Below are 17,099 nucleotides of genomic sequence, written 5' to 3'. Positions count from 1 at the left end.
AAACTGAAATTGTAGCTCTCGACATCACGCTAACTCTGAAGTGCATGCGTGCATAGTTTAAACTTTACTTCGATTTCGACTTTTTCTAAAGTTCTCCCCAGTAGTATCTTTGATTTGAACTATTATCGCTCATTCTAATGCCAAAGAACAAATAAAAAACTCTCGAAACCCGTTAAAGAAAATCATCATCACTGGAATTTTCGTTTCCACGAAACTTTTCGATAACCTTCCGTCACTTGTGTTAGTGCACTGGGTGCACGCTACTCTGAAAATCTAACGAAATCACCTTAGGGCATCAGCGGCTCTCATTCCGAGCCATATGCGCGATTTTCGACGGGTTAAATCTGTAAAGAATTCTAAAAACTAACTTTTATTCCATTATTATTTTCAGTTCAGCAATTCGAGAAATCGTGCTCACCGCAAGTTATGAAAAAAACTGCGTTGTGGAGCGACGATCACTACCCCGTTTACTAAAGCTACTAATAATTCTCAAATACTTTTCAATTTTTACAACCTTAATAGGGAAAGTTGTTTAATAAGCATTTGTAATATTGTGTAGAAAAAAAAGCTGAAAGTTTCTGTATTTTCTCAATCCGCAACATATAAGCCCTTAAGTATGCCAATTAATTTAGGAAGCCCTTTTAACATAAACTATCGCACGAATAGGAATAGATTCATCAAAATATTGGAAGAAGTCGATAAAATAACTCCTTGAAAACTACCAAAAAATTATTGTAGTTCGATGCAACTGAAAGAAAATATCCTCAGAAAATGGGATGTACCTATTAATGTGGGACACAGTGAATAATAAATACAGTACCCGATCAGAAACACATAACAGAAATATTTCTAATCTTTATCTCGCATTGTTACTTGTTATAAATTTCTGTTATTTTAACTACTAACGAGACCTAATTTATGTTACAAAAATTGTGTGCTGTTTTAATCTTGTTATTCCATTCTGATCGGGTAAAGACCCGTTTTTATCAGCCTTATGGTGTGTTTTAGGCTGACATTGACTAAATCGGGACATATTTCATTCCTTCTTTATAATAAACTGAAGCTGTTAAAATATTCTTCCTTTCCCTTGATCTAGTCTGATAGCTATTTCTGATGATATAATATAAATTTTCTCTTAAAGGGGCCTTCTAGCGCAAATTAAAAAAAAATGATTTTTTTTATTTTTGCATATTTGCATCTTTAAGGTAAGAAAAATAAGCTCAAGAAAGGGTTTACTCAAATTCAGCCTTGTTCGTCTGCTAGAGCCCATCAAACATATTTTCATATGAGATTGACAAAATCGGGGGCTAATCAAATGGGATCATCACTGTATTGTAATAAATAGGCAGTATTCGAAGAAGTTTCTGGTGGACGAGTGTAGAACGGCTTTGTTTCTACTTACTTAGGGCCAGCGGCGTTGCTAGAAATTCGGTTTGGTGGGGGTTTGGTGAAAATCAAACTTAATCTCCAAATGGCATAATTCCGAAATCGTCATATTTGAAGTTTTAAAATTATGGAAAATAAATTTTTCAAAAATTTCAATAACATTTCGTTTCTTTAGCGAATTTGTTGAGACTATCATTTAAAACAACTTTGTTTGTAGGAATAAATACTACGTGTAGGGAGTATATCGAGTTTTAAAATAATATTTACGAAATGTTCCTTAATCTATTTTTTTTTATCTTAAACAACTTTTTATTGCGAGCTTCACAAACTCAAACTTTGGATAAAATGTAAAATTTATTGTTTATAAATAATAGAAGATCATAAACAGTAAAATCATAATAATTTATTTTAAAGGTACAAATAGCCTAAAATATGTTGATACCCTGAGCACACGGAGCCTTCATGTCTTCACCAAAGTGGTTTGTAATAGCACTCCCTAAAATTTTACTGAAGACATTAAGTCTCGAACTAGATTTGTTTGAAGAGTAAATTCTCCATAAATAATTCTTAGAGAATATAACGCCAAAGCTATTTTATCAGATAATGTGCTGTTTAACGTTTGTAAAATTCATCGATGATACTAAACCTCCGGAATTGGCGGTTGCAAAATGATGTAATCTTGACCTTAAATTACTGTTTGCGAACATTTATTTTACCTATTCATATAATTGGTAACACAACAAAAATGAAAAGCTCATCAAAATTGATCAGGACTTGATACAGACGTACGGCAAACGCCATTTTTCAAAAGTTTTACTCTACTTTCGGAAAGTGTTATCCTTGTTATTAATCATATTACGTTTTCGTCTCAACTCTACGCATTCCCAAAATAAAGGCATGTTCAGCAAATGTTGAATGCTGTGCAATTTTTCGGTGAGCAGTTCTATGTTTCATGTTTCTGTGTTTCTAACTTCGCTTCCTATTAAAAAATACCTCAATCTATATTACAGTACATCCATTCAAAAGTGAGCTCAATGTGATAGGAGATCTGAAGATTATGATTGATTTCAGAACTCTGAAATGAGTGTCTATTGGAATGTTTTCAGGCAAGTATGTGATATCGATGTGATTAGACAACTGTTAGATCAAGACCAATAGATCAGTTACAGGTCAGGATCCCATTCCCACATCTTTTCAAAGGTCCTTATGATGTTTAAAACGACAGGTTATCAATGTACTGATTTGATAATTATTATTGTAATATTGAATGAAGTCAGTCAGCATCAGTGAATTATTCTCATCAATCCAATTGATTTTTTGGGTGGGTGGCAAGGGGTGGGGTTGAAACCTGAAGCCTTCTCTTGGCTACGCCATTGCTTGGAGTTATTTATTTCGCTTTTCATTTTCCAAGATATGTTTTAGATCGATCCGATGTTTGTAACTTAGAAACTTTACAGTCGCCCAAAGAAATTTTTTTGCATCGATAAGTGATCAAGTTCCATGTAGACAACTTGGAATTGTTCGGCGGTTATTTCTAGCTATTGTAGAAAAAGGAAATACGAAATTCGTTTTATCGAAATAATATTTGGCTAATTTAAATACTTTACTACTATATTAAACAAGAAATAGGTGACAAAGGGTAATCCACAAACAACAAGCTATAACTTCAGCAAAAAAATAGTACCAAAAGAAAGGCCATATTACATCCTTCAAATTCTTCAAAGATACTATTGACCTAAAATTAGCCGTTTTGGCGTTCAAATAGATTGCCTGTTTTCGGTCTTATTTGTGGCTATGGAAAATGATAAAAATCTTTCGTCCATATTTAATGATTAATATCTCTTTTGATAATAGTTCGATTTCAACAATCTATAGCTAGTTCAAAAGGTATTCGTATGGGCTGTCCAAATATATATAAAGTGTTTATCTATGTCGTCAATTTCGGCAGATAATTTAAAAAAAAAACTGCAAAAAACACTATTTTTACACTTTCAAATATTCATATCTTGGAAACTAAACATCAGAATCAAAAACAAATTAATAGCGTTCTGTCTGGCAGATAGGCCTTTCATTTAAAATTGGAAAAGATCGGTTCAGCCATTGCTGAGAAACACGAATGAGTGTTTGTCCGTTACATACACACACAGACACACACAGACATTGTCCCAAATCATCGAGCTGAGTCGATTGGTATATAAGACTCGGCCCTCCGGGCCTCGGAGAAAAATCTAACTCTCGGGGACTTGTTATGGTATTTCCATAGTCGCGAGCAAGACTGGTTTTTTTGCCATTCGCTTGAGAGTGCCACCAATAGCATCACAGAGTCCTTTTCCATGGGATGCTGCAACAAAATGCCATTCTGCGCTTAATTCATACTTTGACTGGAATCTACACATGCTCGAAAGTTTTTTTTTGTATTGTGCTGCTGCTCCATCAGACATAAAATTAATTTTAGAAAAGTTTGTCAATTGTTTTATAGAATTTATCAGTTTTGAGAGGAACAAATGAACTGCAGTCTTCAAGTCTTCCAGTCTTCTAGTCTTTTAGTCTTCCAATCTTCCAGTCTTTCGATCTTCCAATCTTCCAGTCTTCCAGTCTTCATTCAAGTTTGTTATGAATATATATCAAATTCGTTACTGATATTTTTTGCATGTCTCAGGCAACTAGCAGCTGGGAAAATGAATTCTGAGATGATTATGGCTTTCATTGGTTTAGTTTTCGATAAAAATACACTGAAAAAAAAATTCAGTTTGGAGAAGGAAAAGTTTTTTTTTTCAAATAACTTTTTTTCCTTGAAAGTGCCGTGCCCAACTTGAATTTAATTACCTATCTTGCAACAAAATCCCAATCAAAAATGTTTTTTTTTTGTAAATCGACTTTAAATTTTTAAAATCGATTTTTTTCAGTGTAGGAGTCAATGAAGAATTTTTTAAATATTTTTATTCAAAAATTTGATTAATTTTGTGAAAATCACTCCTACAACATTTTTTTTCTAGGATTTGTTATTTTTAGACTATAGCCATTTGAAAAAAATTGGTAAAAAAAGCATGGCTGTTTTCAAAAGATGGTCTAGATCATTTTTGGAAAAACAAATTATGCAAAGTGGCTTTTTGTGACAAAGTTCTCTTGTACAGAAAGTTTCATTAAAATCTGAGAGGGTGCTGCCAACATTGGTTCGAGTAGGGTTCGTCGCGGTTGCTGTAATTACCGCAACCGCGCGGTATTTACCGCACCCGCACCGCAAAATCTGCGGCGCGGTGAGACACTTTTTCCCGCAGATGCGGTGCGGGGAAGAGCTTTTACCGCGCGGTTTTACCGCAACCGCACCGCAAAAAAATAATTGATGAAGTGATATTTTTGATTATTCTAAATTGATAAACAGACTGCTGTAATGAATGAAAATCTAGCTGTGTCCGAAATATTTTGACGCTATTATTTGTATGACATATTTTGGACTAGTTATTTTATACTTCTAAGTATAACTTCACAAACTAACCATTTCAAATACATAAAATGCAAGATCCAAATAGAGACAAAATTATTAGATCATTTAAAAACAATAAATTTTTGCTCTTAAATTAAATTTAAAAGTGCATCACTTCTCTCGATTTCTGTTGTAAATCGTGGAATTATGAATCGTTTTCGATATTAATTTTTCAACTGTGAATTTTGACTAATTTAAAGGAATTAGAGATGAACTAATTATGCTGGGACTTAAGCACAACACAAAGAATATAATTATCTACATCAAACCAAACGAATTTGGAGTAATTGGCAGTATAGGATACAAATGTATGAAAGCGTCCAAAATAAGGAGGTCCAAATTAGGATAACTACTTTATCATTCGTTCATCAACATTGTATTTCTATCTTCTTTGATTGCTGTGTAAATTCAATGGGAATTTTTCTGCAGTCAATTTTATTGGACTCTTTCCCAAAAAGTATGCTACATAACTTTTTTCGCGTACTTCCATTCAAATTTACTATACTTTTCTACCAAATTAAGTCCTAATATTTTTAAGTTAAGACTATTTTGTAGCTTTTTTGATGCTTTTGTTGCCAAATACCACATAGTTTGACTCCCGTTCACTTCAATTGAAATTTTTGCCATTGGCTCTTTGGGAAAATATTAGAGGAAAATATATTAAATGCTAGAACTTTCGAACTAGCCTTTAGAAAATTACACTTCATTCATTTTTAAAGGGAGCAATCTTAGTTTTTGAATGATAATACATCTGTTTCTTAAAGAATGCGAAAACTAGAATTATGGGATATTTTGTCCGCAAAACCCTCTATTTTTAAAAATCATTTCTGCTGTATGCTACAAATCATACATTTTTTGCAGTTCTAATGTTAAATAATTCTGTGCCGGTTGAGACCGGACTCCTGATTAGATGTAATGCAATTTTTTTTTCGTCAAATATGGCGTCGTTCTCATTAATGAAATACAATATGTTTTTATTTCACTGTATTGGAATACATGCGCTACTATATAGAAGTACTGGTATTTCGACTTTAATTTTTTTGTGAAATTACTTTAAGAATGATAGGTGGTTTACTACGTAAATGCGAAAATCATCCATTTCATTTTCACATGTCAAAAACATTGAAAATATGAAAATTTAAAGAAAAAATATGTAACCTTATTTCTTATTACATTTTTATTCCACATTTTTCAATTAACTGAAGGGTTGCTAAAATAAAAATTTTCCTATTACTGCAGTAGAACGTTTTTGAATGTATAATGTTTGCCTTAAAATGTACGGAATTTTATTAATAGAAAATTCAAAAGTTGATTTTTTTCATAAACATTACATTCTGAGGAGTCTCTTAAAGTTAAATTTCGTGTGAATAAGAATAACATTTTATTATATATGGTTACACAAATGTACAATTTGTCAACACTATTTTTAAATATATAAAAAATTTACCGCATTACCGCGCGGTGCGGTGCGATAAATAAAGTGAGGTTGCGGTAAGCGGTGCGGTTTTATTATTTTATTCCGGTTGCGGTGCGGACAATCCATTTACCGCCCACATCCGCACCGCGACGAACCCTAGGTTCGAGTTGGCGCGAAATTCGTCAGCACCGGATTGACGCCAGCACAAAAAACAGAGACACCATTTGTCTTCTTGAGTAAACCCCTTATTAAGCGTGATATTTCGCAAGAAAAAGTTCTGTTAAGCTGATGAGAACTAGTGAAATCGAAACTTGGTTCGGCTTTGCATGTTATATTTCTCCCTAAGAAGAACATTTTTGGTCAAATTAAATTTTTCTCCACTAAGGAAAAAATTGAACCACTTTTACGATTGAAGAGCCCTAAATCTTTAGCTAAATTAGATATAGAATTTGCGTTTCGACTGCGTCTCATCAGACTCCGACACTAACTTGATTCATATCCGTATTCATGCTTTCGAAGCTGGTCACAATATTCGTAAACAATTCACCTAACGAAATCGTGATTATGAATTTATGAACAGATTTGTTTTCCGTGTAATGTGAAACTAATCGACAGGAGTGATCTGATTTCATTACAAGGAATAAAAATAAAATTTAAAGTATCAAAGAGCATACAACTTTCCTGTTCCATCATTACCTTATGAAAACGAATTAGACATTCAATTTTCTTTGCATAAAAATCGGGTCGCAATTTCCATACCTACCCTAAACAAGCCTACGGGCTCGTGGGTCTGTGTTCTACACCGTAACAGCTCACTCATTCACTCGCTCGCTCACTACGATTTGTGCAACGTTTGTTCTGTACTGTTGCAATGATGTAGAACTCAATGCCAACACTGCGAGCGATTGATTGCAGCAACAGAAATTACCGCTTCGTGAGATAGAAGTATGTGCCTATGTATATAGAAATTCCATTATTGCTATTGGTTGTCGCTTACGATTAGAGTTTAGGTGTCTAACGTGAAATTCAATCAGGTGCGATTTTCCACCCGCGGACTCTCAGCTATCGGTTGCAAGGATGACCCCGTCCCGAGGGTAAAGGAGTCATCGCAATTTGTACCGCTCTCTGATGGGATCCAGCAACGCAGTGTGGTGGCGGCTGCAATTTATACTGTGAAACTTGCGACATGTGAGGCTCCCCCAGTCGTCGCTATGTAAGTGAAGGAATGATTGTTTTTTTTGTTCGCTGTTGAGTTGAAGATTGGAACAAGAGTGTTGTGCGTTTCATGCGCGCGTGCGCCTCCGTGCGGTGATGTTCTAGACGTGGCTGCGCGATTCATCAGGCTCATTCGAATCCTGGACACGGACGCAAACGCACGTGGTCCGGTGTTCTCGGTTGGTGTGGACAAATATTAATATAACCACGAATTGGTGTTGGCCAACTAAGGTGGGAAAAATCGCTTTTATCCATTGGTGAACAGGAAGTTAGCACTTGTTTCCCTGCTACTACAAAGAGAGTTCAAAAACGAAAAAAGTTCATTGCAACATCGTGGCAGAATAATAAATTACAGGCACGGTCTCTAACAGTGAAGGTAATAAGTTGTGTACTTGAAGCAAGAAAGAGAGAAAAGTGCATAAAAGTGAAATGTGGAAACGAATGTTACATTAACATAACTATACTAAGCGCTTATAGATGGTGAAGCAGATTGCAGGCTGTTTTTGCAGTGCCGTGAGGTAAACGAAGCAAACTTCAAGAAGCCATAGGCTAGCCGCTGCTGGAGTCATACCCAGCCGTCAGTTGGTGTGTGGGTCTAAGTGTTTTGTGGTGCTCTTGCAGAAAATTTCAACGCTGATCGAAGCTAGGCTGGAGGAAAACTAGTTTTCCATCGGTGGCGTCGTGTTCGGAACAAGAAAAGAGCGCAATCAAGAAAACTAGCCTCCACGTAACATCTGATGTAGCAACTGTGAGTAGGGTTTTAGGTGTTTGTGCGCGTGTTTAGCCGCGAGACAAAGCTAGAAGTGCTAGAAGTGCTATCTACTATCATAATACCGAAATATTGTGCTGAAAACCAGAGCATTTGGAGTCAAAATGTTGGCCACCAATGGAAAACCGTTTTCGTTCGACAAATCGGAGATCAATCCATCGCGGAAGAAAGCATCGATCAAGCGCACGGTGCTTGATGTTGTCGTTTTTCTTCTGACGTCGCTGGGCTATATCTTGCAGGTTAGTGGAACACTTACTTTAACAGGGAATATTGCGTTGATGGCTTGATAATGTGAAAAAATCACATTGTCAAGTATACTGAATGTATGTAGTGATTCTATATCAAACTCGATATCATATTCGATTTCTTTGGGGCAGATACTGAAATGACGTAATATTTATTATGGATGCACAGCTCCACCAATTATGCCTTGACCATTCTGAAATACTTACCGCAAATATGGAGCAAAACGGTAAGATACATTTATCCCACAATTTAAATCGATAAATTGCTTAAAATTTATGTTATTGAAACTGATTTATCCCGAAACTTTATTTTTTAAAACTGAACTATTTAAAAAACATCGCGTTCAGACCGCAGCTGGCGTCGAAGTAATAGCGATATTACAATTTATTTATGTGCTTATTTAGTTTGTGTTTTCGTTAAATAGAAGTAGATTACAACAAATGGTTTTCCTAAGGTTACTCTCATTTTGATTAATATTACAGTGCCATAGAAATAATTTTAGTTTATCCCCGCAAGTAGTGAGGTCAGTTTCCTTATAATCATTAACTTGATAGATTCACATAGCAAAAAAATGGTTCAAAAAGGTGTTTCCATAAAAAAAGTCCAAAGTCTTATAGGTCAGCATGGTGCATGGTATTTTATTTGCGTATGTAATATTGCAGATTGCACACTTTAAGAAATAAGGCTGTTAATAGGAGAAATTATTGAAATTCGTGATGTTCTTTAAGTGTTTTTATGTTGATGACGGAGCAATGAGCTTTATACGATGGAGAAGGAAATGGTGTTCAATTTAGCTGGCGAAGTGCATATGAGCGAACCAAACTAGAAGGACAGAGAATGTCCGGGTGGGTGCTCCTATAGTTGAGGTGTACCAATAGTTGCAGTACAGATCGGGTTCGATTATCTGGGAATTTCAAAAAAATCTCGCCCCGGATAATCGAATCACCCGGATAATCGAATAAAACTTTTTTTGTGTTATTTTATGAATTTAAGCTTTATTCGCGAAGAAATTGGAAATAAAATGGTCAGGTTAAATTTTCCTATTATAAATGTAAATGTACCTATTCTGACCCTAGTAGATTTTTCAGAATTTCAAGGTGTGATTTGTATTTTCATTTATTATTTATATTCGTAACGAGTTAACAATATTTATTAGTTGTTTATAGCTATTTGTGCAAGAATTCTAAGACAAACTTTTCATTAAAGTGTGTCTTCTGTAATACAACACAAGATTTTCCGAGGTAAATTCGATTACTCGTATACTAGAAAAAAAATTAAGTAAACTGGAGGTCGTCTGTTTCTTGTATCCAGGTTAATTTACATGGTGATGTCACATATAACAGCTAACGTTTCTTTTAACTCTCATTAGAAGGGGGCGCATTGTGCATCCAAAAAGAGATCCTTGTCTTTGTAGCATCATTTAGTTGACCAATGTGGTACCGGATTGTAGTGTAGTCACATGTATGCTTCGCAAACTCATGTTTGTCACCAGCGAACAATTACAGAAGGTTAAGTAGATGATGGGTTCCCGGCGGCCTCATCGAGAAGTATTTCTGGCACCGTCTTTACATAGCCTAACATCCATTTTTGCATGAGCTACCCATGAATTGAGCTCGCTTCCAGTGACTGCCGAGTCTCATCAGAATCTTGTTAACCATTTCTCGACCAACTTTTTCTACCGCATATAGGGTTTCAAAACTATTTTTTCTTAGAACTGTTGGTGTCATTAAACACGAGAAACCTGGTTTAATAAAAATAGGTGCTTCTTTCGAAGTGCTAGAAGCAGCTCAATATTCACCTTCCGATCAAGTCCAATTTCATGAAATAGCAGTCTAAATTAGAAAGTTCTATCAGTTTTCTATAATATTTACACATATTAGGCTATGAAAATATTCCAAAATTTCATTTTCGCAACTAATATAAACTATCCCTGGCAGCACTGTTTTAGCGCAACCAAATCAGATTAATTATAATATGTTATGTTCTACTGATAATATTTAAAGCTGTTAGTCGAATTAAAGATACTAGTCCCAGTTATTAGCCTTACTTGTCGAATGGGTTAAAGATGCCATTGGAATTATGAGCAGGAATCAATTGCTGAAGGGAATAGAGGAAGAAGAGCAATATTGTGTCAAAGTCCACTGGAACCCAGAGCATTTCATTGAAAATAGGAAGATGATTCTATCAGCATCTTGAATAAAGCAAAATCTTCAGCAGAATACTATTTTTAGCAGGATTCCACCAGATCTTTGAGAAGCTTTTCTCTAAAATCCTGCATCAAAATTCAGAGAAAAAACCGTAGAAATACGGATAAGGATTCAATCGAAATTTTGAAATAGATTCCATCAGAATGCTAAGAAAACTAGAATCCAAATAGGATCCTGAAAACCATTTCATCATTATCTCAAGAGAGTGCAAGAAACCGCCCGAGCAAGTATAATTACATTTTATGTGTAAAAAAGGCCTGCAGTAACCGATATGTGTATTGCGATAAAAATGTACTTTTAGTTTAAAACTAAAAAGTTACATATTTGGCAACACTGCCGTTAAACCTAGCTTTTTTTTCAGATTCATTGAACAAATCCTTTAAAAATCATCTCTCTGATAGATTCTAGTACAAACAGTACCAGAGATATCATCCGAAAAACAACTACTTTTTGAAACAATTTATTAAAATTAGGAGTGTTCCCATGGACCGAGGGGTGGTTAAAAATTGACACAATAATTTAAGATATTATATATTGTGCACTTCCCACCGACCTGGACTCCGCACTTTCAAAGTGCGAGTGATCGCAAAGCTGTGAGCTGTCAAAACACATGTATTTTAATTAATATGGTACTTTCATAGACAGACCAGACGAACTAACCAGTCTATGAGAAGAATTTAAAGGAAGAATGGTAAGTGCGCAGTGCGGTTTGAATCCAGTTGTTACTGCCAGCAATATTGGCTCTAGATGAACAATTATTCAAAACTAGTTCCAATCCGTGAAGGTCGATTTCAAGTTTTAGCTTTTTTGGCCACTTTACGCTGAAGAACCCATCTATAAGCTATTTTCGAGGTAGGCCAAAATTTGAGTGGGGGTTAACCATAGACCCCCGGAGAAAAGGTATGTTGACTGCAAGGATCGAATTAGCACTATAATCAGACATTTTAGTTTAAATTTGATTTTTTTTTCGAAACGCCCGGATAATTGAATCATTTTCCCCGGATAATAGAATCATTGATCTAATGTACCTATAGTTGCAAGTCCCATAAAAAATCAGTGCGATTTGCGACAATAGGAACCGAAATTTGCGATTTCACCACTATTGGTACATGTGGTCCTATAGTGTTACAAGCTGCTTTAATACATAAATTGGTTATTAAACCATCTTTATATTTTTTCTATGAATCAAGGATTGAAAGCTTTCGTTTAGTGTATTAACATTGCCCATAGGTCTATTCATCGATTTTTTTCCTTAAGTATGCGATTATTGGTACATCCACCCTAATAGAATATAAAAATCAGGATTTCATTTCGGGAGACGCTTAAAAAATAATGCACGGTAAAGATGGACCTGTCTCTCTATACCAGGACACATGCTAGTGAACTCGGATGATTCGTAGTTAAGCAGCCTAAGCTCGACCCTCATTAGCAGAAGACAAAAATTAAGCCCGCACGATATTAAGCCTATTCTAATGACCCTGCCACTTCTAGTTTTCCGATCTGTTTACATCACATCCTTACTCTCACTTGAGTACTATGGCTCTAATTTTCATAACTTTTCCTACCCAATAATCTCTAGCTAATTGAATGTCGTTAAAATGTAAATAAAATAATGCATAAATGTATCACTTGGGATGACATAAGATAATCACTAAAAGCTGAATGAAATTTTGAAAAAATATCAACAAAAACATTTTGGAAGATAGAAACCAAAAATCCTGAAATAATAATATGTACTTACAAGAGAAACTATAGTGCATCGCCAAATTGTTGATTTGAAATTTGATTTTTATTATTTATTTGCAAGTTACAATTTGCTCTGGTTACAACGATGGATATTCAAGAATTCAAAGTATTTAAGGGCTAACCGAATATGGTATTTTGGATTACATATTTACAAGGCTTCTCAAGAAATTTTACACGCAGTTGCTCATCAAATCGTATTCCACCGTGATGGAGGGCAAAACTTATATCAAGGCTATATCCATGGATAGAAATGTTTTAGCGTCAAGTCGAAGCTTACCGTTCCACAGAATGTTCGAAAGAATACAATGTCTTGCCGGCGATTTGTAGATGTGGAGAAACGGTTCCCCTATAATTTTATTGAAGTATGTAGAATACATCTAACGCTTCAATAAAGCGTTCACGCTTCAAATTTTCTGCCGGAATTTTACCCGAGTTTTTTAAATGTGAATATCTGCCGTGGTACTGAATGAAACAATTAGATTTTTGCACTATCAGATTGGAAATATGTACAACAATTTTATATCCAATTCCGTGGGATGGGCAATTACTTAAAATAACGAAAATTATGGATTTTATGAAAGCAGTAATTATCTGATTTGTCTGATTGGTCGGTACAATTCGACCAAGCTGCACGCGTTGTCATCCAATGAACTGCGACACACGTATAAAAAGGGAACATAAGAAAAAATCATTAGTTTACGTTCTAACGTTGAAGTGCAGGCATAGTAGCTGCTGCGTTTCATGTCAGCTCGCATTCTTCGGTGGTAGGTCATACATCCCATGACGGTCCAATGTGGTATAAATAGGTGTGGTAGATCCCACGGTTTGCTAACGTTGGAAACCAAAAATATGTAAACACTCCAGTAGTACAACGGGTCGACGTGATAGCGTTCACATAGCGGAACGAACGGTATGACGAAAGCAAGTTGATTTAATCTGACATCACTAATACCACTCATGTAAGATTTCACTTACGAATATCACAGTGCCATGTTAGCCACACCTGTATGTACTAAATTGATGACTGCCGCTAGGCACTGATAGAATTTAATTCCAATGATGCACTGACACCACAGAAAAAGCAGAAAGCTCTTTCTTTCGGAGCTCAATAAATGGATTGGTGATGGAGTGGCTCGGTGCGAGAGAACCGCGCTATCTTGCTGTTTAAATTATTATTCGTGGCGTCAGGTGCGTTTTCAGATAAATTCCTCATGGCGCGCGTTCCAGAGTGCACTGCGGTGTACATATACATTGAAGTTTGCACTGGCGTGTGCTCTTTGGTTCGTTTTCCTCTGGCAAGCGGTAGTTCGGGTGCGGTACACGATTTGATAAGCACTGGTTGTTGTGTTGTATAAAGGAAATGGTGTTGGCTCATTGGATGCTGATAATATGCTTTTCTGCTGATAATTCGATACGAGTTACTTCGTAAAGCTTACTGACGAGTTTATAGAGTATTTTTACGCTACACTTACTCGGTCCTCGGGGCAAACTTGGGAAAAAGTTTTACATTTTTATCATCATGCTATAAACACAGTTAAATAACGATCCGTAGACCAGATTACCGGTATAACAGGTTGATGTATGACAGGATTTGTACATCCACGATAAGACCGGCTTATTTTATGTGCGGCTAAATGACGCAATGTGCATTTTATTTATTTTGTTTGTGAATATCGCGAAAATTCCACTCTATGAAGGTTGGTTAAGGTTTGAGTATATTATTATTTAGGAAAAGTTGGGGTACACGCGCATCTTAAAGAAACATGATCATAGCACAGCTATAGAACTTTAATTGGGAGAATTTAATTAATGATATCATTTAACGAACATTTTTCCCTTCAATAGCAATCATAACGTTTTGCAAAATATTCAAAAACATAAAATATATGCAATGTTTCAAAATCATTACGATTTACACTTTGAAAAATGGGAAGTGGAAAGCGCACTTGTACGGGGGTAAACATCACAGCAAGGGGGAATAATTAACTTCAACAACGGGGCAGAAAGCTCGTTGAACAAGCACGTAATTTTGTTTTCTGTCTGAATTTCACAAAAATGTAGCATTATGTGTCTTGCAATTATTAGGTTTTCAGAACATTTTTGCTGTTTTATATTAAAAAGATGGGTAGGTAATGTTAGAGATACAACCGAAATGAAGTAGCATACACTTTAGGCTGTTAATGATACAATTTTTACTAATTTTGATTGGTTTATTAAAATAAGTTATTTCGGTATTTCTAATGCGAATGCCAAAATTACAGTACACGTAAATCAGATTTTTTGCTGTTGCCAAATGAATTGTTTCACTCTCATTAAATGCTCTTTTCAGGGTTACCAGGGGATCCATATGTTCCAATATTTTAGATTTCGATTGTTTAGGAATTCTCATTAGAAATAACAAAATAACAGGTTTTATTCCAACCTTTTAGAAGACATTAACAATTATAGGATTCGTATTAACAGCCTCAAGTGTATTTTACTTCACTCCGGTCATGTCTCTGACATTACCCATCCATCACCCGTCTTTTTGTTTTGATTTTTCTTGAGGAATCTGCGCAAAAATTTTGATTACACCAGTTTACAGCATTTCTGAACTCCACAGCAGTAGAACAGTGAACTCCACAGCAGCAGAACAGTTTTTGAGTTACAGTAAAACAATGAATTTCACCTTTAAAATAAAAAGTACGTTCAGTGAAATCCCAATATCTTCTTGCAGTGCATAGGTATGAAATATTATTATGTTGAATTAAAGGCAGTTGAATGCACTTTCGTTACGTTATTTACGAGTTTTTGGAACTTTTTCTTAATTTGTCATTATTTTTTAAAGAAAAATGAGCGTTTGATCAATATTTTGGGCAAGATAAAGCATTCCTAAAAATTAAGTTTTTATGGGAAATTAAAGCCTGCTAATAACCAATGACAATAAACTTATATTAGTTTAAATTGGATGGAAATTGTGAGTTATTAATTTTTTTGTGGAATGGAATTTTTTGGTTTTAGGTGAACTTATTGGATCGTCTCGATTCGATTTTTTTCTTGGGCCTGCTTCACAATGCAGATTTTGATTTTTATTTTGTTAACTAGTGTAATGTGATAAAAATACAGTTTTTTAAATAAGGATATGACGTAACATGTCGTCAGTCAAATATTTAATTGAACTCCTTATTTTGATTGTTTTAACTAGAACTTTGTTTGTTTGAACTAAGTCTGCCAACCAATGAATGTGTAAATGGCGGAAATGTAAGTATTATTTGTTAGTTTAAAAGATGTGTTTTTCAAAGAGAAGTTTTTCAATCGTGTCAAACCCCAGATTTTTACGTAATATATGACTATAATGCATCAAATTGGGGAAACGTTTTCTGAGGAATTTGAAAATGAGATAAATTAGGAATAAATATGGCTTGGAAAGGAAATTCGAGTATAAATAAATATTGAAAATATGAAGTTGCTGAAAAATGTAATAATTCGTGAATTTTATTACCACAAACTTACAGTCCCAAGTTTATTCTAAAATGCATCCATACAAATCTAAGCTCAATTAGGTTGTTGCAAAGAGCTATAGCGTATTTAAAACTGTCATTTTTTAAGGTAAAATGTTTTTTTCCAATATATCGATTACAAATCGAAAAGGTATATCCTATTTTAAACTTTATCCAAAGACCTATCAGAAAAAAATAAACAAAATTTGATTTCATCAAGTTAAATCAGAAATAGAGATTGTAAAATTTCGACCAATTTATTCGGTCTAATATTCAATGTCCATTTTACCCCACTTATTGTCAAAGTAGGAAGGTGATATTTGTTCAAAGTCCATCCCACACAGGCCCGTAGCCAGGATTTTGTTTCGGGAGGGGCTTAAAAATTATTGCATAAATGTATTAATTCTGATGACTTGAAACAATCACTGGAAACTGAACGTAATTATGAAAAGTTCTTAGTGAAAACAATTCCAAAAATAAGACAATAGACACTAAAAACTCTAATAATATGTTGCCTGTTACAAGAAAGGCTATAGTGCATCGACGAATTAAATTTGATTATTTTTGATTTACAAGTTAGAAATTTCTCTGGTTACAAAAATGAATAGTCAAGAGCTCAAAGTATTAAGGGCTGCTTGAAAATGCTACGCTGCATGCTACGCTGCTTGAAAATGCTACACATTCGATACACCTTTACAATTTGTAGAAGACGCTAAATTGGAATGAGTAGAAAAATATCCAAAAACCCGTCTCATGAAACTTTACACGCATTTGCTAATCAGAAGAACGAAACCAACGTCAAGGTTGTCCCCATGAATAGGAATATATCAGTGTGAAATCAAAGTTTACCGTTGCAAAGAATGTCCGAACAAAGTGAATGTCGAAATTTGCTTCAAATCTTCTGATAAGGCAGGCGATTTGTAGATGCAGAAAATAGGTTCAACTCCTATTTTCATGATCAGGTTTCTTTCTACTAATACTAGCTCTTTGACTTCATCCGAAGTTTGCGTTAACTCGACTTTATGAAATTTTCAATTTAAATGATACTGATCATGTCGTAATCAAAACAATCCTGAAAAAAACACATGTTTTTTTTCATTTGACTCTCATAGGTAATGGGTTAAAGACTATCTTCGACAACATTATCAGG

At 34.8% G+C, this 17,099-nt stretch overlaps 1 protein-coding gene across 4 annotated transcripts in view; it reads left to right on the top strand.

Moving 5' to 3' along the window:
• Positions 1-17,099, top strand: part of LOC131678798 (short-chain dehydrogenase/reductase family 16C member 6) — a 74,891-nt gene that overhangs the window by 13,926 nt on the left and 43,866 nt on the right. For 2 of the 4 annotated variants that reach the window (XM_058959118.1, XM_058959119.1), the window contains exon 2: positions 7,768-8,510. In XM_058959118.1, the coding sequence (XP_058815101.1) occupies positions 8,376-8,510 (135 nt within the window). In that variant the 5' untranslated portion in view covers positions 7,768-8,375. Of the gene's footprint in view, positions 1-7,507; positions 8,511-17,099 lie in introns of those variants that run through there. The other 2 variants (XM_058959121.1, XM_058959117.1) reach the window with 2 other exon arrangements.

This window comes from Topomyia yanbarensis, chromosome 2 (genome assembly GCF_030247195.1).
Source record: "Topomyia yanbarensis strain Yona2022 chromosome 2, ASM3024719v1, whole genome shotgun sequence".
Taxonomy (NCBI): domain Eukaryota; kingdom Metazoa; phylum Arthropoda; class Insecta; order Diptera; family Culicidae; genus Topomyia; species Topomyia yanbarensis.
The sequence above is the reverse complement of the archived record's forward strand: the minus strand, read 5'-3'. Positions and strand labels throughout refer to the sequence as shown.